At 51.0% G+C, this 23627-nt stretch overlaps 1 protein-coding gene across 2 annotated transcripts in view; it reads left to right on the top strand.

The window, feature by feature from the left end:
- Window positions 1-23627, top strand: part of LOC132394365 (fer-1-like protein 6) — a 362114-nt gene that overhangs the window by 311862 nt on the left and 26625 nt on the right. For both annotated transcript variants that reach the window (XM_059970429.1, XM_059970435.1), the window contains one exon: window positions 1670-1824. In XM_059970429.1, coding sequence (XP_059826412.1) covers window positions 1670-1824 — 155 coding nt within the window. The remainder of the gene's footprint in view (window positions 1-1669; window positions 1825-23627) is intronic.

Genomic DNA, 23627 nt, shown 5'->3' on the forward strand with positions numbered 1-23627 from the left:
ATCCCACTTTGACATTGCATCCCATTTTGACTTATGAAGGGCAAGGAGCCAAAAGATTTCTTGATGATCCTATCAACCTGTTACACCACTTGCAATGAATTATGGACCTGTATTCCCTGATACCTTTTTCTACAATATTCTGTGGATATCTGGCAGCATCTACAGAAAGGAATAAAGAGTTGTCATTTTGGACCGAGAACTTCACCACGCCTGGAAAGGAAGGAATAAGAAGCCAGAATAAAAAGGTGGGGTACAAGCTACAAGGTGATAGGTAAAGCATGTGAGGAGGAAGGTAGGTGAGTGGGGGAGGGTGGAGTGAAATGACAAGCTGGGAGATGATAGGTGGAAAAGGCAGAGGGCTGAATAAGACAGAATTCGATTGGAGAGGAGAGTGGAACATGGAAGAATGGGAAGGAGGAGGGGCACCAGGGGGAGGTCATAAGTTGTTAAGAAGAAGAGGAGAGATGAGACAGGAGCCAGAACTGAGAATGGAAGAAGGGAGACAGGGAATGCAATTACTGGAAGTAAGAGAATCAATCTTCATGCCATCAGGTTGGAGGCTACCCAAATCGAATATGAGGTGTTGCTTCTCCAATCTGAGAGTGGCCTCGCTGTGGCAGTATAGGAGGCCATGGACTGAAAGTCAAAATAGGAATGGGATGTACAAAAAAGCTGGATGAACTCAGCAGGTCGGGCAGCATCCATTGAAAGGAGCAGTCAACGTTTTGGATCGAGACCCTTCATCAGGACTGAAGGAGGAGGGGGCAAGGGCCCTATAAAGAAGGTGGGGGGAGGGTGGAAAACCAATCAGAGGAAAGATCAAGGGGTGGGGGAGGAGAAGCAGGGAGGGGATAGGCAGGAGAGGTGAAGAAGGATTGTAAGGGGAAAGCACTATGGGTAGTAGAAGAAGGCAGAATCATGAGAGAGGTGATAGGCAGCTAGAAGAGGAGACAGAGTGAAGGTGGGATGGGGAAAGGGAGAGGGAGGGAATTAATTTCCACCTTCACTGTCTAATTCCCTCCCTCTCCCTTTCCCCATCCCACTTTCACTCTGTCTCCTCTTCTAGCTGCCTATCACCTCTCATGATTCTGCCTTCTTCTACTACCCATAGTGCTTTCCCCCTAGATTCCTTCTTCACCTCTCCTGCCTATCCCGTCCCTGCTTCCCCTCCCCCACCCCTTGATCGTTCCTCTGACTGGTTTTCCACCCTCCCCCCACCTTCTTTATACGGCCTCTGCCCCCTCCTTCTTCAGTCCTGACGAAGGGTCTTGATCCGAAACGTTGACTGCTCATTTCAACGGATGCTGCCCGATCTGCTGAGTTCACTCAGCTTTTTTGTACGTCTTGATTTGACCACAGCATCTGCAGTGCACTTTGAGTTTAAAATAGGAACGGGAACTGGGCTTAAGATGATTGACTTTCAAGAGATCCTCCTTAATGCAGGTGAAGTGAAGGTGCTTGCTGTGGAAGTGTTACATGTTTTCCCCACCCTGGCTTCCTAAATCAAAGGAGGAAGAGAGAGATTAAGACCACAGTATCCCTTAGTATCCTTACTGGTTTATGAAACATAGATGGTATTCTGGGAGATTCAGCATCTAGTGTATTTACCTAAATGCTTATCATGTGTCTCTTGACCATAATTTATGACAGAATCTTTTTTCAATTACAGAGAAGGTTACAATGCCTGGCGTGATGTCATGAAACCAACAGAGATCCTGACCAGACTGTGCAGGGAAAATGGATTCCAAGGACCTTTTTTCAAAACAGGAGAGATTGAAGTGCAAGGGAAAGTTTTTGAGGGCAAAACAACCTTTATGGAGGATGGTGATTATCAATATATATGTTATTGAAATCATGGAAATAGGATCAAAATAGCATCTGTAAATATGACACATATTTTCCATGCCAGTGTTATTTTCAATATTTTTATTTCTGGTATAATGACAACGTTCTGCACATGTTCAACAGGGCAGGCAGTATCTGTGGAAAAGCAAAGTTTGGTGTTTCTATGTCAGATATCTGGCATTACCTCTGAACCTGGGTATCCTGCATCTCACAGCTTTCTGACATCTGAAGCAGTCTCACCAAGTTCACTGGAAACAGATTTTAACATGTGTGTTTTGCTCTTAGGAGACTGGTACAGGATACAGTAGACATCTGTTTTGTATGTGAAGCATTAGCTCATTGCAGTTCCTCTTGAGTTTGGGTCAGAAGGTTGCGCGTTTTCTTCGCACTCTAGTGACTGGACATTAAATCTCAGCTCATTGTTCAGTGTCATCAGAGGATGTTTTGTAAAGACAGAGGTTCTGTCATTTGGATGACATGTTATATTGAAGAATTTCTCCCAAATGGATATGAAAGATACAAAAATATTAATTTCTAGTAATCTGGATAATATGGACTCAGTGGCCACTTTATTAGGTACATTTGTGTACCTAATAAAGTGACCACTGAGTGTATGTTCATGGTCTTCCTCTGCAGTGGCCCAGGTTTGAAGTGCTGTGCATTCAGAGGTGCTCCTCTGCACCCGCTGTAGCGGCATGTGCTTATCTAAGTTACTGTCGCCTTCCTGTCGGCTTGAAAGATTCTATCCAGGCCTCTTTCACTAACAAGTTGTTTTTGCCCACAGAATGCCTCTCTCCGGATTTTTTTTTGTTTTTCACACCATTCTCTATGAATTCAAAAGAGTCTAATGTGTGAAAAGTCCAGAAGATAGGTAATTTCTCAGATACTCAAACCACCCTGTCTGACACCAACAATCATCCCATGATTAAAGTCACTTAGATCACATCTTTTCCCCAGTCTGATGTTTGGTCTGAACAGCTGAACATATTGACCATGTCTGTGTGCTTTTATGTGTTGAGTTGATGCACATAATTACCCAATTAGAGATTTGAACAAATTAAAGACTGTATAGCTGTACCTAATAAAGTGGCCACTGAACATAAATCCTTCAAGTGAACTGAATAAAATAGATTATTTGGTGAAAATAACAACAGTACCCCCAGCTAAAACAAATAAAATATCTTGGCTTATTCTGAAGATCAGTGCAGTATAAACAATTTCTTTCCTCTATGTTTTTACTCATCAATAATCAACCCAAGGCAGAGGGAACTTCACCAGGACCACTCCACTCTGTTCACCAGAATCACTCCACTCCGTTCACCACGGCCACTCCACTCTGTTCACCAGGACCACTCCACTCCGTTCACCAGGATCACTCCACTCTGTTCACCAGGACCACTCCACTCTGTTCACCAGGATCACTCCACTCTGTTCACCAGGACCACTCCACTCTGTTAACCAGAACCACTGCACAGTGTTCACCAGGGCCATTCCACTCTGTTCACCAGGACCACACCACTCTGTTCACCAGGACCACACCACTCTGTTCACCAGGATCACTCCACTCTGTTCACCAGAATCACTCCACTCTGTTCACCAGGGCCATTCCACTCTGTTCACCAGAATCACTCCACTCTGTTCACCAGGGCCACTCCACTCTGTTCACCAGGATCACTCCACTCTGTTCACCAGGGCCACTCCACTCTGTTCACCAGGATCACTCCACTCTGTTCACCAGGACCACTCCACTATGTTCACCAGGATCACTCCACTCTGTTCACCAGGATCACTCCACTCTGTTAACCAGAACCACTGCACAGTGTTCACCAGGGCCATTCCACTCTGTTCACCAGGACCACACCACTCTGTTCACCAGGACCACACCACTCTGTTCACCAGGATCACTCCACTCTGTTCACCAGAATCACTCCACTCTGTTCACCAGGGCCATTCCACTCTGTTCACCAGAATCACTCCACTCTGTTAACCAGAATCACTCCACTCTGTTCACCAGAATCACTCCACTCTGTTCACCAGGGCCACTCCACTCTGTTCACCAGGATCACTCCACTCTGTTCACCAGGGCCACTCCACTATGTTCACCAGGATCACTCCACTCTGTTCACCAGGATCACTCCACTCTGTTAACCAGAACCACTGCACAGTGTTCACCAGGGCCATTCCACTCTGTTCACCAGGACCACACCACTCTGTTCACCAGGACCACACCACTCTGTTCACCAGGATCACTCCACTCTGTTCACCAGAATCACTCCACTCTGTTCACCAGGGCCATTCCACTCTGTTCACCAGAATCACTCCACTCTATTCACCAGGGCCATTCCACTCTGTTCACCAGAATCACTCCACTCTGTTCACCAGGATCACTCCACTCTGTTCACCAGGGCCACTCCACTCTGTTCACCAGGATCACTCCACTCTGTTCACCAGAATCACTCCACTCTGTTCACCAGGGCCATTCCACTCTGTTCACCAGAATCACTCCACTCTATTCACCAGGGCCATTCCACTCTGTTCACCAGAATCACTCCACTCTGTTCACCAGGGCCATTCCACTCTGTTCACCAGGGCCACTCCACTCTGTTCACCAGGATCACTCCACTCTGTTCACCAGGATCACTCCACTCTGTTAACCAGAACCACTGCACAGTGTTCACCAGGGCCATTCCACTCTGTTCACCAGGACCACTCCACTCTGTTCACCAGGATCACTCCACTCTGTTCACCAGGATCACTCCACTCTGTTAACCAGAACCACTGCACAGTGTTCACCAGGGCCATTCCACTCTGTTCACCAGGACCACACCACTCTGTTCACCAGGACCACACCACTCTGTTCACCAGGATCACTCCACTCTGTTCACCAGAATCACTCCACTCTGTTCACCAGGATCACTCCACTCTGTTCACCAGGACCACTCCACTCTGTTCACCAGGATCACTCCACTCTGTTCACCAGGGCCACTCCACTCTGTTCACCAGGATCACTCCACTCTGTTCACCAGGATCACTCCACTCTGTTAACCAGAACCACTGCACAGTGTTCACCAGGGCCATTCCACTCTGTTCACGAGGACCACACCACTCTGTTCACCAGGACCACACCACTCTGTTCACCAGGATCACTCCACTCTGTTCACCAGGATCACTCCACTCTGTTCACCAGGGCCACTCCACTATGTTCACCAGGATCACTCCACTCTGTTCACCAGGATCACTCCACTCTGTTAACCAGAACCACTGCACAGTGTTCACCAGGGCCATTCCACTCTGTTCACCAGGACCACACCACTCTGTTCACCAGGACCACACCACTCTGTTCACCAGGATCACTCCACTCTGTTCACCAGAATCACTCCACTCTGTTCACCAGGGCCATTCCACTCTGTTCACCAGAATCACTCCACTCTATTCACCAGGGCCATTCCACTCTGTTAACCAGAACCACTGCACAGTGTTCACCAGGGCCATTCCACTCTGTTCACCAGGACCACTCCACTCTGTTCACCAGGATCACTCCACTCTGTTCACCAGGAACACTCCACTCTGTTAACCAGAACCACTGCACAGTGTTCACCAGGGCCATTCCACTCTGTTCACCAGGACCACACCACTCTGTTCACCAGGACCACACCACTCTGTTCACCAGGATCACTCCACTCTGTTCACCAGAATCACTCCACTCTGTTCACCAGGGCCATTCCACTCTGTTCACCAGAATCACTCCACTCTGTTCACCAGGGCCACTCCACTCTGTTCACCAGGATCACTCCACTCTGTTCACCAGGGCCACTCCACTCTGTTCACCAGGATCACTCCACTCTGTTCACCAGGACCACTCCACTCTGTTCACCAGGATCACTCCACTCTGTTCACCAGGATCACTCCACTCTGTTAACCAGAACGACTGCACAGTGTTCACCAGGGCCATTCCACTCTGTTCAGGAGGACCACACCACTCTGTTCACCAGGACCACACCACTCTGTTCACCAGGATCACTCCACTCTGTTCACCAGAATCACTCCACTCTGTTCACCAGGGCCATTCCACTCTGTTCACCAAAATCACTCCACTCTGTTAACCAGAATCACTCCACTCTGTTCACCAGAATCACTCCACTCTGTTCACCAGGGCCACTCCACTCTGTTCACCAGGATCACTCCACTCTGTTCACCAGGGCCACTCCACTATGTTCACCAGGATCACTCCACTCTGTTCACCAGGATCACTCCACTCTGTTAACCAGAACCACTGCACAGTGTTCACCAGGGCCATTCCACTCTGTTCACCAGGACCACACCACTCTGTTCACCAGGACCACACCACTCTGTTCACCAGGATCACTCCACTCTGTTCACCAGAATCACTCCACTCTGTTCACCAGGGCCATTCCACTCTGTTCACCAGAATCACTCCACTCTATTCACCAGGGCCATTCCACTCTGTTCACCAGAATCACTCCACTCTGTTCACCAGGATCACTCCACTCTGTTCACCAGGGCCACTCCACTCTGTTCACCAGGATCACTCCACTCTGTTCACCAGGATCACTCCACTCTGTTCACCAGAATCACTCCACTCTGTTCACCAGGGCCATTCCACTCTGTTCACCAGAATCACTCCACTCTGTTCACCAGGGCCATTCCACTCTGTTCACCAGGGCCACTCCACTCTGTTCACCAGGATCACTCCACTCTGTTCACCAGGATCACTCCACTCTGTTAACCAGAACCACTGCACAGTGTTCACCAGGGCCATTCCACTCTGTTCACCAGGACCACTCCACTCTGTTCACCAGGATCACTCCACTCTGTTCACCAGGATCACTCCACTCTGTTAACCAGAACCACTGCACAGTGTTCACCAGGGCCATTCCACTCTGTTCACCAGGACCACACCACTCTGTTCACCAGGACCACACCACTCTGTTCACCAGAATCACTCCACTCTGTTCACCAGGGCCATTCCACTCTGTTCACCAGAATCACTCCACACTATTCACCAGGGCCATTCCACTCTGTTCACCAGAATCACTCCACTCTGTTCACCAGGGCCATTCCACTCTGTTCACCAGGGCCACTGCATTCTGTTCACCAGGACCACTCCACTCTGTTCTCCAGAATCACTACACTCTGTTCTCCAGAATCACTCCACTCTGTTCACCAGGGCCATTCCACTCTGTTCACCAGAATCACTCCACTCTGTTCACCAGGACCACTCCACTCTGTTCACCAGGATCACTCCACTCTGTTAACCAGAATCACTCCACTCTGTTCACCAGAATCACTCCACTCTGTTCACCAGGGCCACTCCACTCTGTTCACCAGGATCACTCCACTCTGTTCACCAGGGCCACTCCACTATGTTCACCAGGATCACTCCACTCTGTTCACCAGGATCACTCCACTCTGTTAACCAGAACCACTGCACAGTGTTCACCAGGGCCATTCCACTCTGTTCACCAGGACCACACCACTCTGTTCACCAGGACCACACCACTCTGTTCACCAGGATCACTCCACTCTGTTCACCAGAATCACTCCACTCTGTTCACCAGGGCCATTCCACTCTGTTCACCAGAATCACTCCACTCTATTCACCAGGGCCATTCCACTCTGTTCACCAGAATCACTCCACTCTGTTCACCAGGATCACTCCACTCTGTTCACGAGGGCCACTCCACTCTGTTCACCAGGATCACTCCACTCTGTTAACCAGAACCACTGCACAGTGTTCACCAGGGCCATTCCACTCTGTTCACCAGGGCCATTCCACTCTGTTCACCAGAATCACTCCACTCTATTCACCAGGGCCATTCCACTCTGTTCACCAGAATCACTCCACTCTGTTCACCAGGATCACTCCACTCTGTTCACCAGGGCCACTCCACTCTGTTCACCAGGATCACTCCACTCTGTTAACCAGAACCACTGCACAGTGTTCACCAGGGCCATTCCACTCTGTTCACCAGGACCACACCACTCTGTTCACCAGGATCACTCCACTCTGTTCACCAGAATCACTCCACTCTGTTCACCAGGGCCATTCCACTCTGTTCACCAGAATCACTCCACTCTGTTCACCAGGATCACTCCACTCTGTTAACCAGAACCACTGCACAGTGTTCACCAGGGCCATTCCACTCTGTTCACGAGGACCACACCACTCTGTTCACCAGGACCACACCACTCTGTTCACCAGGATCACTCCACTCTGTTCACCAGAATCACTCCACTCTGTTCACCAGGGCCATTCCACTCTGTTCACCAGAATCACTCCACTCTGTTCACCAGGATCACTCCACTCTGTTAACCAGAACCACTGCACAGTGTTCACCAGGGCCATTCCACTCTGTTCACGAGGACCACACCACTCTGTTCACCAGGACCACACCACTCTGTTCACCAGGATCACTCCACTCTGTTCACCAGAATCACTCCACTCTGTTCACCAGGGCCATTCCACTCTGTTCACCAGAATCACTCCACTCTATTCACCAGGGCCATTCCACTCTGTTCACCAGAATCACTCCACTCTGTTCACCAGGGCCATTCCACTCTGTTCACCAGGGCCACTGCATTCTGTTCACCAGGACCACTCCACTCTGCTCTCCAGAATCACTACACTCTGTTCTCCAGAATCACTCCACTCTGTTCACCAGGGCCATTCCACTCTGTTCACCAGAATCACTCCACTCTGTTCACCAGGACCACTCCACTCTGTTCACCAGGATCACTCCACTCTGTTAACCAGAATCACTCCACTCTGTTCACCAGAATCACTCCACTCTGTTCACCAGGGCCACTCCACTCTGTTCACCAGGATCACTCCACTCTGTTCACCAGGGCCACTCCACTCTGTTCACCAGGACCACTCCACTCAGTTCACCAGGATCACTCCACTCTGTTCACCAGGAACACTCCACTCTGTTAACCAGAACCACTGCACAGTGTTCACCAGGGCCATTCCACTCTGTTCACCAGGACCACACCACTCTGTTCACCAGGACCACACCACTCTGTTCACCAGGATCACTCCACTCTGTTCACCAGAATCACTCCACTCTGTTCACCAGGGCCATTCCACTCTGTTCACCAGAATGACTCCACTCTGTTCACCAGGGCCACTCCACTCTGTTCACCAGGATCACTCCACTCTGTTCACCAGGACCACTCCACTCTGTTCACCAGGATCACTCCACTCTGTTCACCAGGATCACTCCACTCTGTTCACCAGGGCCATTCCACTCTGTTCACCAGAATGACTCCACTCTGTTCACCAGGGCCACTTCACTCTGTTCACCAGGATCACTCCACTCTGTTCACCAGGACCACTCCACTCTGTTCACCAGGATCACTCCACTCTGTTCACCAGGATCACTCCACTCTGTTAACCAGAACGACTGCACAGTGTTCACCAGGGCCATTCCACTCTGTTCACGAGGACCACACCACTCTGTTCACCAGGATCACTCCACTCTGTTCACCAGAATCACTCCACTCTGTTCACCAGGGCCATTCCACTCTGTTCACCAGAATCACTCCACTCTGTTAACCAGAATCACTCCACTCTGTTAACCAGAACCACTGCACAGTGTTCACCAGGGCCATTCCACTCTGTTCACCAGGACCACACCACTCTGTTCACCAGGACCACACCACTCTGTTCACCAGGATCACTCCACTCTGTTCACCAGAATCACTCCACTCTGTTCACCAGGGCCATTCCACTCTGTTCACCAGAATCACTCCACTCTATTCACCAGGGCCATTCCACTCTGTTCACCAGAATCACTCCACTCTGTTCACCAGGATCACTCCACTCTGTTCACCAGGGCCACTCCACTCTGTTCACCAGGATCACTCCACTCTGTTCACCAGGATCACTCCACTCTGTTCACCAGAATCACTCCACTCTGTTCACCAGGGCCATTCCACTCTGTTCACCAGAATCACTCCACTCTATTCACCAGGGCCATTCCACTCTGTTCACCAGAATCACTCCACTCTGTTCACCAGGGCCATTCCACTCTGTTCACCAGGGCCACTCCACTCTGTTCACCAGGATCACTCCACTCTGTTCACCAGGATCACTCCACTCTGTTAACCAGAACCACTGCACAGTGTTCACCAGGGCCATTCCACTCTGTTCACCAGGACCACTCCACTCTGTTCACCAGGATCACTCCACTCTGTTCACCAGGATCACTCCACTCTGTTAACCAGAACCACTGCACAGTGTTCACCAGGGCCATTCCACTCTGTTCACCAGGACCACACCACTCTGTTCACCAGGACCACACCACTCTGTTCACCAGGATCACTCCACTCTGTTCACCAGAATCACTCCACTCTGTTCACCAGGATCACTCCACTCTGTTCACCAGGGCCACTCCACTCTGTTCACCAGGATCACTCCACTCTGTTCACCAGGATCACTCCACTCTGTTAACCAGAACCACTGCACAGTGTTCACCAGGGCCATTCCACTCTGTTCACCAGGACCACTCCACTCTGTTCACCAGGATCACTCCACTCTGTTCACTAGGATCACTCCACTCTGTTCACCAGGGCCACTCCACTCTGTTCACCAGGATCACTCCACTCTGTTAACCAGAACCACTGCACAGTGTTCACCAGGGCCATTCCACTCTGTTCACCAGGACCACACCACTCTGTTCACCAGGATCACTCCACTCTGTTCACCAGAATCACTCCACTCTGTTCACCAGGGCCATTCCACTCAGTTCACCAGAATCACTCCACTCTGTTCACCAGGATCACTCCACTCTGTTAACCAGAACCACTGCACAGTGTTCACCAGGGCCATTCCACTCTGTTCACGAGGACCACACCACTCTGTTCACCAGGACCACACCACTCTGTTCACCAGGATCACTCCACTCTGTTCACCAGAATCACTCCACTCTGTTCACCAGGGCCATTCCACTCTGTTCACCAGAATCACTCCACTCTATTCACCAGGGCCATTCCACTCTGTTCACCAGAATCACTCCACTCTGTTCACCAGGGCCATTCCACTCTGTTCACCAGGGCCACTGCATTCTGTTCACCAGGACCACTCCACTCTGTTCTCCAGAATCACTACACTCTGTTCTCCAGAATCACTCCACTCTGTTCACCAGGGCCATTCCACTCTGTTCACCAGAATCACTCCACTCTGTTCACCAGGACCACTCCACTCTGTTCACCAGGATCACTCCACTCTGTTAACCAGAATCACTCCACACTGTTCACCAGAATCACTCCACTCTGTTCACCAGGGCCACTCCACTCTGTTCACCAGGATCACTCCACTCTGTTCACCAGGGCCACTCCACTATGTTCACCAGGATCACTCCACTCTGTTCACCAGGATCACTCCACTCTGTTAACCAGAACCACTGCACAGTGTTCACCAGGGCCATTCCACTCTGTTCACCAGGACCACACCACTCTGTTCACCAGGACCACACCACTTTGTTCACCAGGATCACTCCACTCTGTTCACCAGAATCACTCCACTCTGTTCACCAGGGCCATTCCACTCTGTTCACCAGAATCACTCCACTCTATTCACCAGGGCCATTCCACTCTGTTCACCAGAATCACTCCACTCTGTTCACCAGGATCACTCCACTCTGTTCACCAGGGCCACTCCACTCTGTTCACCAGGATCACTCCACTCTGTTAACCAGAACCACTGCACAGTGTTCACCAGGGCCATTCCACTCTGTTCACCAGGACCACACCACTCTGTTCACCAGGATCACTCCACTCTGTTCACCAGAATCACTCCACTCTGTTCAGCAGGGCCATTCCACTCTGTTCACCAGAATCACTCCACTCTATTCACCAGGGCCATTCCACTCTGTTCACCAGAATCACTCCACTCTGTTCACCAGGGCCATTCCACTCTGTTCACCAGGGCCACTCCACTCTGTTCACCAGGATCACTCCACTCTGTTCACCAGGATCACTCCACTCTGTTAACCAGAACCACTGCACAGTGTTCACCAGGGCCATTCCACTCTGTTCACCAGGACCACTCCACTCTGTTCACCAGGATCACTCCACTCTGTTCACCAGAATCACTCCACTCTGTTCAGCAGGGCCATTCCACTCTGTTCACCAGAATCACTCCACTCTATTCACCAGGGCCATTCCACTCTGTTCACCAGAATCACTCCACTCTGTTCACCAGGACCACACCACTCTGTTCACCAGGACCACACCACTCTGTTCACCAGGATCACTCCACTCTGTTCACCAGAATCTCTCCACTCTGTTCACCAGGGCCATTCCACTCTGTTCACCAGAATCACTCCACTCTGTTCACCAGGGCCACTCCACTCTGTTCACCAGAACCACTGCACAGTGTTCACCAGGGCCATTCCACTCTGTTCACCAGGACCACACCACTCTGTTCACCAGGATCACTCCACTCTGTTAACCAGAACCACTGCACAGTGTTCACCAGGGCCATTCCACTCTGTTCACGAGGACCACACCACTCTGTTCACCAGGACCACACCACTCTGTTCACCAGGATCACTCCACTCTGTTCACCAGAATCACTCCACTCTGTTCACCAGGGCCATTCCACTCTGTTCACCAGAATCACTCCACTCTATTCACCAGGGCCATTCCACTCTGTTCACCAGAATCACTCCACTCTGTTCACCAGGGCCATTCCACTCTGTTCACCAGGGCCACTGCATTCTGTTCACCAGGACCACTCCACTCTGCTCTCCAGAATCACTACACTCTGTTCTCCAGAATCACTCCACTCTGTTCACCAGGGCCATTCCACTCTGTTCACCAGAATCACTCCACTCTGTTCACCAGGACCACTCCACTCTGTTCACCAGGATCACTCCACTCTGTTAACCAGAATCACTCCACTCTGTTCACCAGAATCACTCCACTCTGTTCACCAGGGCCACTCCACTCTGTTCACCAGGATCACTCCACTCTGTTCACCAGGGCCACTCCACTCTGTTCACCAGGACCACTCCACTCTGTTCACCAGGATCACTCCACTCTGTTCACCAGGAACACTCCACTCTGTTAACCAGAACCACTGCACAGTGTTCACCAGGGCCATTCCACTCTGTTCACCAGGACCACACCACTCTGTTCACCAGGACCACACCACTCTGTTCACCAGGATCACTCCACTCTGTTCACCAGAATCACTCCACTCTGTTCACCAGGGCCATTCCACTCTGTTCACCAGAATCACTCCACTCTGTTCACCAGGGCCACTCCACTCTGTTCACCAGGATCACTCCACTCTGTTCACCAGGGCCACTTCACTCTGTTCACCAGGATCACTCCACTCTGTTCACCAGGACCACTCCACTCTGTTCACCAGGATCACTCCACTCTGTTCACCAGGATCACTCCACTCTGTTAACCAGAACGACTGCACAGTGTTCACCAGGGCCATTCCACTCTGTTCACGAGGACCACACCACTCTGTTCACCAGGATCACTCCACTCTGTTCACCAGAATCACTCCACTCTGTTCACCAGGGCCATTCCACTCTGTTCACCAGAATCACTCCACTCTGTTAACCAGAATCACTCCACTCTGTTAACCAGAACCACTGCACAGTGTTCACCAGGGCCATTCCACTCTGTTCACCAGGACCACACCACTCTGTTCACCAGGACCACACCACTCTGTTCACCAGGATCACTCCACTCTGTTCACCAGAATCACTCCACTCTGTTCACCAGGGCCATTCCACTCTGTTCACCAGAATCACTCCACTCTATTCACCAGGGCCATTCCACTCTGTTCACCAGAATCACTCCACTCTGTTCACCAGGATCACTCCACTCTGTTCACCAGGGCCACTCCACTCTGTTCACCAGGATCACTCCACTCTGTTCACCAGGATCACTCCACTCTGTTCACCAGAATCACTCCACTCTGTTCACCAGGGCCATTCCACTCTGTTCACCAGAATCACTCCACTCTATTCACCAGGGCCATTCCACTCTGTTCACCAGAATCACTCCACTCTGTTCACCAGGGCCATTCCACTCTGTTCACCAGGGCCACTCCACTCTGTTCACCAGGATCACTCCACTCTGTTCACCAGGATCACTCCACTCTGTTAACCAGAACCACTGCACAGTGTTCACCAGGGCCATTCCACTCTGTTCACCAGGACCACTCCACTCTGTTCACCAGGATCACTCCACTCTGTTCACCAGGATCACTCCACTCTGTTAACCAGAACCACTGCACAGTGTTCACCAGGGCCATTCCACTCTGTTCACCAGGACCACACCACTCTGTTCACCAGGACCACACCACTCTGTTCACCAGGATCACTCCACTCTGTTCACCAGAATCACTCCACTCTGTTCACCAGGATCACTCCACTCTGTTCACCAGGACCACTCCACTCTGTTCACCAGGATCACTCCACTCTGTTCACCAGGGCCACTCCACTCTGTTCACCAGGATCACTCCACTCTGTTCACCAGGATCACTCCACTCTGTTAACCAGAACCACTGCACAGTGTTCACCAGGGCCATTCCACTCTGTTCACCAGGACCACTCCACTCTGTTCACCAGGATCACTCCACTCTGTTCACCAGGATCACTCCACTCTGTTCACCAGGGCCACTCCACTCTGTTAACCAGAACCACTGCACAGTGTTCACCAGGGCCATTCCACTCTGTTCACCAGGACCACACCACTCTGTTCACCAGGATCACTCCACTCTGTTCACCAGAATCACTCCACTCTGTTCACCAGGGCCATTCCACTCAGTTCACCAGAATCACTCCACTCTGTTCACCAGGATCACTCCACTCTGTTAACCAGAACCACTGCACAGTGTTCACCAGGGCCATTCCACTCTGTTCACGAGGACCACACCACTCTGTTCACCAGGACCACACCACTCTGTTCACCAGGATCACTCCACTCTGTTCACCAGAATCACTCCACTCTGTTCACCAGGGCCATTCCACTCTGTTCACCAGAATCACTCCACTCTATTCACCAGGGCCATTCCACTCTGTTCACCAGAATCACTCCACTCTGTTCACCAGGGCCATTCCACTCTGTTCACCAGGGCCACTGCATTCTGTTCACCAGGACCACTCCACTCTGTTCTCCAGAATCACTACACTCTGTTCTCCAGAATCACTCCACTCTGTTCACCAGGGCCATTCCACTCTGTTCACCAGAATCACTCCACTCTGTTCACCAGGACCACTCCACTCTGTTCACCAGGATCACTCCACTCTGTTAACCAGAATCACTCCACTCTGTTCACCAGAATCACTCCACTCTGTTCACCAGGGCCACTCCACTCTGTTCACCAGGATCACTCCACTCTGTTCACCAGGGCCACTCCACTATGTTCACCAGGATCACTCCACTCTGTTCACCAGGATCACTCCACTCTGTTAACCAGAACCACTGCACAGTGTTCACCAGGGCCATTCCACTCTGTTCACCAGGACCACACCACTCTGTTCACCAGGACCACACCACTTTGTTCACCAGGATCACTCCACTCTGTTCACCAGAATCACTCCACTCTGTTCACCAGGGCCATTCCACTCTGTTCACCAGAATCACTCCACTCTATTCACCAGGGCCATTCCACTCTGTTCACCAGAATCACTCCACTCTGTTCACCAGGATCACTCCACTCTGTTCACCAGGGCCACTCCACTCTGTTCACCAGGATCACTCCACTCTGTTAACCAGAACCACTGCACAGTGTTCACCAGGGCCATTCCACTCTGTTCACCAGGACCACACCACTCTGTTCACCAGGATCACTCCACTCTGTTCACCAGAATCACTCCACTCTGTTCAGCAGGGCCATTCCACTCTGTTCACCAGAATCACTCCACTCTATTCACCAGGGCCATTCCACTCTGTTCACCAGAATCACTCCACTCTGTTCACCAGGGCCATTCCACTCTGTTCACCAGGGCCACTCCACTCTGTTAACCAGAACCACTGCACAGTGTTCACCAGGGCCATTCCACTCTGTTCACCAGGACCACTCCACTCTGTTCACCAGGATCACTCCACTCTGTTCACCAGAATCACTCCACTCTGTTCAGCAGGGCCATTCCACTCTGTTCACCAGAATCACTCCACTCTATTCACCAGGGCCATTCCACTCTGTTCACCAGAATCACTCCACTCTGTTCACCAGGACCACACCACTCTGTTCACCAGGACCACACCACTCTGTTCACCAGGATCACTCCACTCTGTTCACCAGAATCTCTCCACTCTGTTCACCAGGGCCATTCCACTCTGTTCACCAGAATCACTCCACTCTGTTCACCAGGGCTACTCCACTCTGTTCACCAGAACCACTGCACAGTGTTCACCAGGGCCATTCCACTCTGTTCACCAGGACCACACCACTCTGTTCACCAGGACCACACCACTCTGTTCACCAGGATCACTCCACTCTGTTAACCAGAACCACTGCACAGTGTTCACCAGGGCCATTACACTCTGTTCACCAGGACCACACCACTCTGTTCACCAGGACCACACCACTCTGTTCACCAGGATCACTCCACTCTGTTCACCAGAATCACTCCACTCTGTTCACCAGGGCCATTCCACTCTGTTCACCAGAATCACTCCACTCTATTCACCAGGGCCATTCCACTCTGTTCACCAGAATCACTCCACTCTGTTCACCAGGATCACTCCACTCTGTTCACCAGGATCACTCCACTCTGTTCACCAGGATCACTCCACTCTGTTAACCAGAACCACTGCACAGTGTTCACCAGGGCCATTCCACTCTGTTCACCAGGACCACACCACTCTGTTCACCAGGATCACTCCACTCTGTTCACCAGAATCACTCCACTCTGTTCACCAGGGTCATTCCACTGTTCACCAGAATCACCGCTCTATTCGCCAGGGCCATTCCACTCTGTTCACCAGGATCACTCCACTCTGTTCACCAGAATCACTCCACTCTGTTCACCAGGGCCATTCCACTCTGTTCACCAGAATCACTCCACTCTATTCACCAGGGCCATTCCACTCTGTTCACCAGAATCACTCCACTCTGTTCACCAGGATCACTCCACTCTGTTCACCAGGATCACTCCACTCTGTTCACCAGGATCACTCCACTCTGTTAACCAGAACCACTGCACAGTGTTCACCAGGGCCATTCCACTCTGTTCACCAGGACCACACCACTCTGTTCACCAGGATCACTCCACTCTGTTCACCAGAATCACTCCACTCTGTTCACCAGGGTCATTCCACTGTTCACCAGAATCACCGCTCTATTCACCAGGGCCATTCCACTCTGTTCACCAGAATCACTCCACTCTGTTCACCAGGGCCATTCCACTCTGTTCACCAGGGCCACTCCACTCTGTTCACCAGGATCACTCCACTCTGTTCACCAGGATCACTCCACTCTGTTAACCAGAACCACTGCACAGTGTTCACCAGGGCCATTCCACTCTGTTCACCAGGATCACTCCACTCTGTTCTCCAGAATCACTCCACTCCATTCACCAGGACCACTCCACTCTGTTCTCCAGAATCACTCCACTCTGTTCTCCAGAATCACTCTGTTCACCAGGATCACTCCACTCTGTTCACCAGAATCACTCCACTCTGTTCACCAGGATCACTCCACTCTGTTCACCAGGATCACTCCACTCCGTTCACCAGGACCACTCCACTCTGTTCTCCAGAATCACTCCACTCTGATCTCCAGAATCACTCTGTTCACCAGGATCACTCCACTCTGTTCACCAGAATCACTCCACTCTGTTCACCAGGATCACTCCACTCCGTTCACCAGGACCACTCCACTCTGTTCTCAAGAATCACTCCACTCTGTTCACCAGGACCACTCCACTCTGTTCACCAGGATCACTCCACTCTGTTCACCAGGACCACTCCACTCTGTTCACCAGGATCACTCCACTCTGTTCACCAGGATCACTCCACTCTGTTCACCAGAATCACTCCACTATGTTCACTAGTATCACTCCACTCTGTTCACCAGGATCACTGCACAGTGTTCACCAGGACCACTCCATTCTCATCACCAGGACGTTTCCACTCTGTTCACCAGGGCCACACCACTCTGTTCACCAGGATCACTCCACTCTGTTCACCAGGACCACTCCACTCTGTTCACCAGAATCACTCCACTCTGTTCACCAGAATCACTCCACTATGTTCACTAGTATCACTCCACTCTGTTCACCAGGATCACTGCACAGTGTTCACCAGGACGATTCCTCTGTTCACCAGAATCACTCCACTCTGTTAACCTGAACCACTGCACAGTGTTCACCAGGACCACTCCATTCTCATCACCAGGACCTTTCCACTCTGTTCACTCTGATCACTCTACTCTGGTCACCAGGATCACTCCACTCTGTTCACCAGGGCCACTCCACTCTGTTCACCAGGATCTCTCCACTCCGTTCACCAGGATCACTCCACTCTGTTCACCAGGGCCACTCCACTCTGTTCACCAGGACCACTCCACTCTGTTCATTCCACCCTGTTCACCAGTACCCCTCCACTCTGTTCACCAATATCACTCCACTCTGTTCATTCTACCCTGTACACCAGTAACCCTCCTCTCTGTTCATTCCACCCTGTTCACCAATATCACTCCACTCTGTTCATTTCACCCTGTTCACCAGTATCACTCCACTCTGTTCACCAGTATCACTCAACTCTGTTCATTTTACCCTGTTCACCAGTACCCCTCCACCATGTTCACCAGGGTCACTCTACTCTGTTCATTCCCCCTGTTCACCGTTACCCCTCCACTCTGTTCATTCCACTCTGTTTGCCAGTATCACTCCACTCTAGTTTATTCCACCCTGTTCACCGTTACCCCTCCACTCTGTTCACCAGTATCACCCCACTCTGTTCATTCTACCCTGTACACCAGTACCCCTCCTCTCTGTTCACTCCACCCTGTTCACCAATATCACTCCACTCTGTTCACCAGTATCACTCAACTCTGTTCATTTTACCCTGTTCACCAGTATCCCTCCACCATGTTCACCAGTATCACACCATTCTGTTCATTTCACCCTGTTCACCAGTACCCCTCTATTAATTCCACCCTGTTCACCAGTACCCCTCCACTCTGTTCATTCCATCGTGTTCACCAGGGTCACTCCACTCTGTTCATTCCACCCTGTTCACCGTTACCCCTCCACTCTGTTCACCAGTATCACTCCACTCTGTTCGTTCCACCCTGTTCACTAGTATCACTCCACTCTGTTCATTCCACCTGTTCACCAGTACCCCTCCACCCTGTTCACCAGTATCACTCCACTCTTCATTCCACACTGTTCACCAGTACCCCTCCACTGTGTTCACCAGAATCACTCCACTCTGTTCACCAGGACCACTCCACTCTGTTCACCAGGATCACTCCACTCTGTTCACCAGGATCACTCCACTCTGTTAACCAGAACCACTGCACAGTGTTCACCAGGGCCATTCCACTCTGTTCACCAGGACCACTCCACTCTGTTCACCAGGATCACTCCACTCTGTTCACCAGGATCACTCCACTCTGTTAACCAGAACCACTGCACAGTGTTCACCAGGGCCATTCCACTCTGTTCACCAGGACCACTCCACTCTGTTCACCAGGATCACTCCACTCTGTTCACCAGGATCACTCCACTCTGTTAACCAGAACCACTGCACAGTGTTCACCAGGGCCATTCCACTCTGTTCACCAGGACCACACCACTCTGTTCACCAGGACCACACCACTCTGTTCACCAGGACCACACCACTCTGTTCACCAGGACCACACCACTCTGTTCACCAGGATCACACCACTCTGTTCACCAGAATCACTCCACTCTGTTCACCAGGATCACTCCACTCTGTTCACCAGGACCACTCCACTCTGTTCACCAGGATCACTCCACTCTGTTCTCCAGAATCACTCCACTCCATTCACCAGGACCACTCCACTCTGTTCTCCAGAATCACTCCACTCTGTTCTCCAGAATCACTCTGTTCACCAGGATCACTCCACTCTGTTCACCAGAATCACTCCACTCTGTTCACCAGGATCACTCCACTCTGTTCACCAGGATCACTCCACTCCGTTCACCAGGACCACTCCACTCTGTTCTCCAGAATCACTCCACTCTGTTCTCCAGAATCACTCTGTTCACCAGGATCACTCCACTCTGTTCACCAGAATCACTCCACTCTGTTCACCAGGATCACTCCACTCCGTTCACCAGGACCACTCCACTCTGTTCTCAAGAATCACTCCACTCTGTTCACCAGGACCACTCCACTCTGTTCACCAGGATCACTCCACTCTGTTCACCAGGACCACTCCACTCTGTTCACCAGGATCACTCCACTCTGTTCACCAGGATCACTCCACTCTGTTCACCAGAATCACTCCACTATGTTCACTAGTATCACTCCACTCTGTTCACCAGGATCACTGCACAGTGTTCACCAGGACCACTCCATTCTCATCACCAGGACGTTTCCACTCTGTTCACCAGGGCCACACCACTCTGTTCACCAGGATCACTCCACTCTGTTCACCAGGACCACTCCACTCTGTTCACCAGAATCACTCCACTCTGTTCACCAGAATCACTCCACTATGTTCACTAGTATCACTCCACTCTGTTCACCAGGATCACTGCACAGTGTTCACCAGGACGATTCCTCTGTTCACCAGAATCACTCCACTCTGTTAACCTGAACCACTGCACAGTGTTCACCAGGACCACTCCATTCTCATCACCAGGACCTTTCCACTCTGTTCACTCTGATCACTCTACTCTGGTCACCAGGATCACTCCACTCTGTTCACCAGGGCCACTCCACTCTGTTCACCAGGATCTCTCCACTCCGTTCACCAGGATCACTCCACTCTGTTCACCAGGGCCACTCCACTCTGTTCACCAGGACCACTCCACTCTGTTCATTCCACCCTGTTCACCAGTACCCCTCCACTCTGTTCACCAATATCACTCCACTCTGTTCATTCTACCCTGTACACCAGTAACCCTCCTCTCTGTTCATTCCACCCTGTTCACCAATATCACTCCACTCTGTTCATTTCACCCTGTTCACCAGTATCACTCCACTCTGTTCACCAGTATCACTCAACTCTGTTCATTTTACCCTGTTCACCAGTACCCCTCCACCATGTTCACCAGGGTCACTCTACTCTGTTCATTCCCCCTGTTAACCGTTACCCCTCCACTCTGTTCATTCCACTCTGTTTGCCAGTATCACTCCACTCTAGTTTATTCCACCCTGTTCACCGTTACCCCTCCACTCTGTTCACCAGTATCACCCCACTCTGTTCATTCTACCCTGTACACCAGTACCCCTCCTCTCTGTTCACTCCACCCTTTTCACCAATATCACTCCACTCTGTTCACCAGTATCACTCAACTCTGTTCATTTTACCCTGTTCACCAGTATCCCTCCACCATGTTCACCAGTATCACACCATTCTGTTCATTTCACCCTGTTCACCAGTACCCCTCTATTAATTCCACCCTGTTCACCAGTACCCCTCCACTCTGTTCATTCCATCGTGTTCACCAGGGTCACTCCACTCTGTTCATTCCACCCTGTTCACCGTTACCCCTCCACTCTGTTCACCAGTATCACTCCACTCTGTTCGTTCCACCCTGTTCACTAGTATCACTCCACTCTGTTCATTCCACCTGTTCACCAGTACCCCTCCACCCTGTTCACCAGTATCACTCCACTCTTCATTCCACACTGTTCACCAGTACCCCTCCACTGTGTTCACCAGGATCACTCCACTCTGTTCATTCCACCCTGTTCACCAGTACCCCTCCACTCTGTTCATCAGTATCTCTCCACCCTGTTCACCAGTACCCCTCCACTCTGTTCACCGATATCACTCCACTCTGGTCTTTTCACTCTGTTCACCAGTATCACTCCACCCTGTTCACCAGTATCACTGCACTCTGTTCATTCCACCCTGTTCACCAGTACCCCTCCACTCTGTTCACCAGTACCCCTCCACCATGTTCACCAGGGTCACTCTACTCTGTTCATTCCACCCTGTTCACCGTTACCCCTCCACTCTGTTCATTCCACTCTGTTTGCCAGTATCACTCCACTCTAGTTTATTCCACCCTGTTCACCGTTACCCCTCCACTCTGTTCACCAGTATCTCTCCACCCTGTTCACCAGTACCCCTCCACTCTGTTCACCAATATCACTCCACTCTGTTCATTTCACTCTGTTCACCAGTACCCCTCCACTCTGTTCACCAGTATCACTCCACCCTGTTCACCAGTACCCCTCCACTCTGTTCACCAGTATCACTCCACCCTGTTCACCAGTATCACTGCACTCTGTTCATTCCACCCTGTTCACCAGTACCCCTCCACTCTGTTCATTCCACCCTGTTCACCAATATCACTCTGTTCATTCCACCCTGTTCACCAATATCACTCCACTCTGTTCATTTCACCCTGTTGACCAGTATCACTCCACTCTGTTCACCAGTATCACTCAACTCTGTTCATTTTACCCTGTTCACCAGTACCCCTCCACCATGTTCACCAGGGTCACTCTACTCTGTTCATTCCACCCTGTTCACCGTTACCCCTCCACTCTGTTCATTCCACTCTGTTTGCCAGTATCACTCCACTCTAGTTTATTCCACCCTGTTCACCGTTACCCCTCCACTCTGTTCACCAGTATCACCCCACTCTGTTCATTCTACCCTGTACACCAGTACCCCTCCTCTCTGTTCACTCCACCCTGTTCACCAATATAACTCCACTCTGTTCATTCCACCCTGTTCACCAGTACCCCTCCACTCTGTTCATTCCACCCTGTTCACCAATATCACTCTGTTCATTCCACCCTGTTCACCAATATCACTCTGTTCATTTCACCCTGTTCACTAATATCACTCCACTCTGTTCATTTTACCCTGTTCACCAGTATCCCTCCACCATGTTCACCAGTATCACACCATTCTGTTCATTTCACCCTGTTCACCAGTACCCCTCCACTCTGTTCATTCCACCCTGTTCACCGTTACCCCTCCACTCTGTTCATTCCACCCTGTTCACTAGTATCACTCCACTCTGTTCATTCCCCCTGTTCACCAGTACCCCTCCACTCTGTTCACCAGTATCTCTCCATTCTGTTCATTTCACCCTGTTCACCAGTACCCCTCCACTGTGTTCACCAGCATCACTCCACCCTGTTCACCAGTATCACTCCACTCTGTTCATTCCACCCTGTTCACCAGTACCCCTCCACTGTGTTCACCAGGATCACTCCATTCTGTTCATTCCACCCTGTTCACCAGTACCCCTCCTCTCTGTTCACCAGTATCACTCCACTCTGTTCACCAATATCACTCCACTCTGTTCATTTCACTCTGTTCACCAGTACCCCTCCACTCTGTTCACCAGTATCTCTCCACCCTGTTCACCAGTACCCCTCCACTCTTTTCACCAATATCACTCCACTCTGTTCATTTCACTCTGTTCACCAGTACCCCTCCACTCTGTTCACCAGTATCTCTCCACCCTGTTCACCAGTACCCCTCCACTCTGTTCACCAATATCACTCCACTCTGTTCATTTCACTCTGTTCACCAGTACCCCTCCACTCTGTTCACCAGTATCTCTCCACCCTGTTCACCAGTACCCCTCCACTCTGTTCACCAATATCACTCCACTCTGTTC

This window comes from Hypanus sabinus, chromosome 1 (genome assembly GCF_030144855.1).
Source record: "Hypanus sabinus isolate sHypSab1 chromosome 1, sHypSab1.hap1, whole genome shotgun sequence".
Taxonomy (NCBI): Eukaryota; Metazoa; Chordata; class Chondrichthyes; order Myliobatiformes; family Dasyatidae; genus Hypanus; species Hypanus sabinus.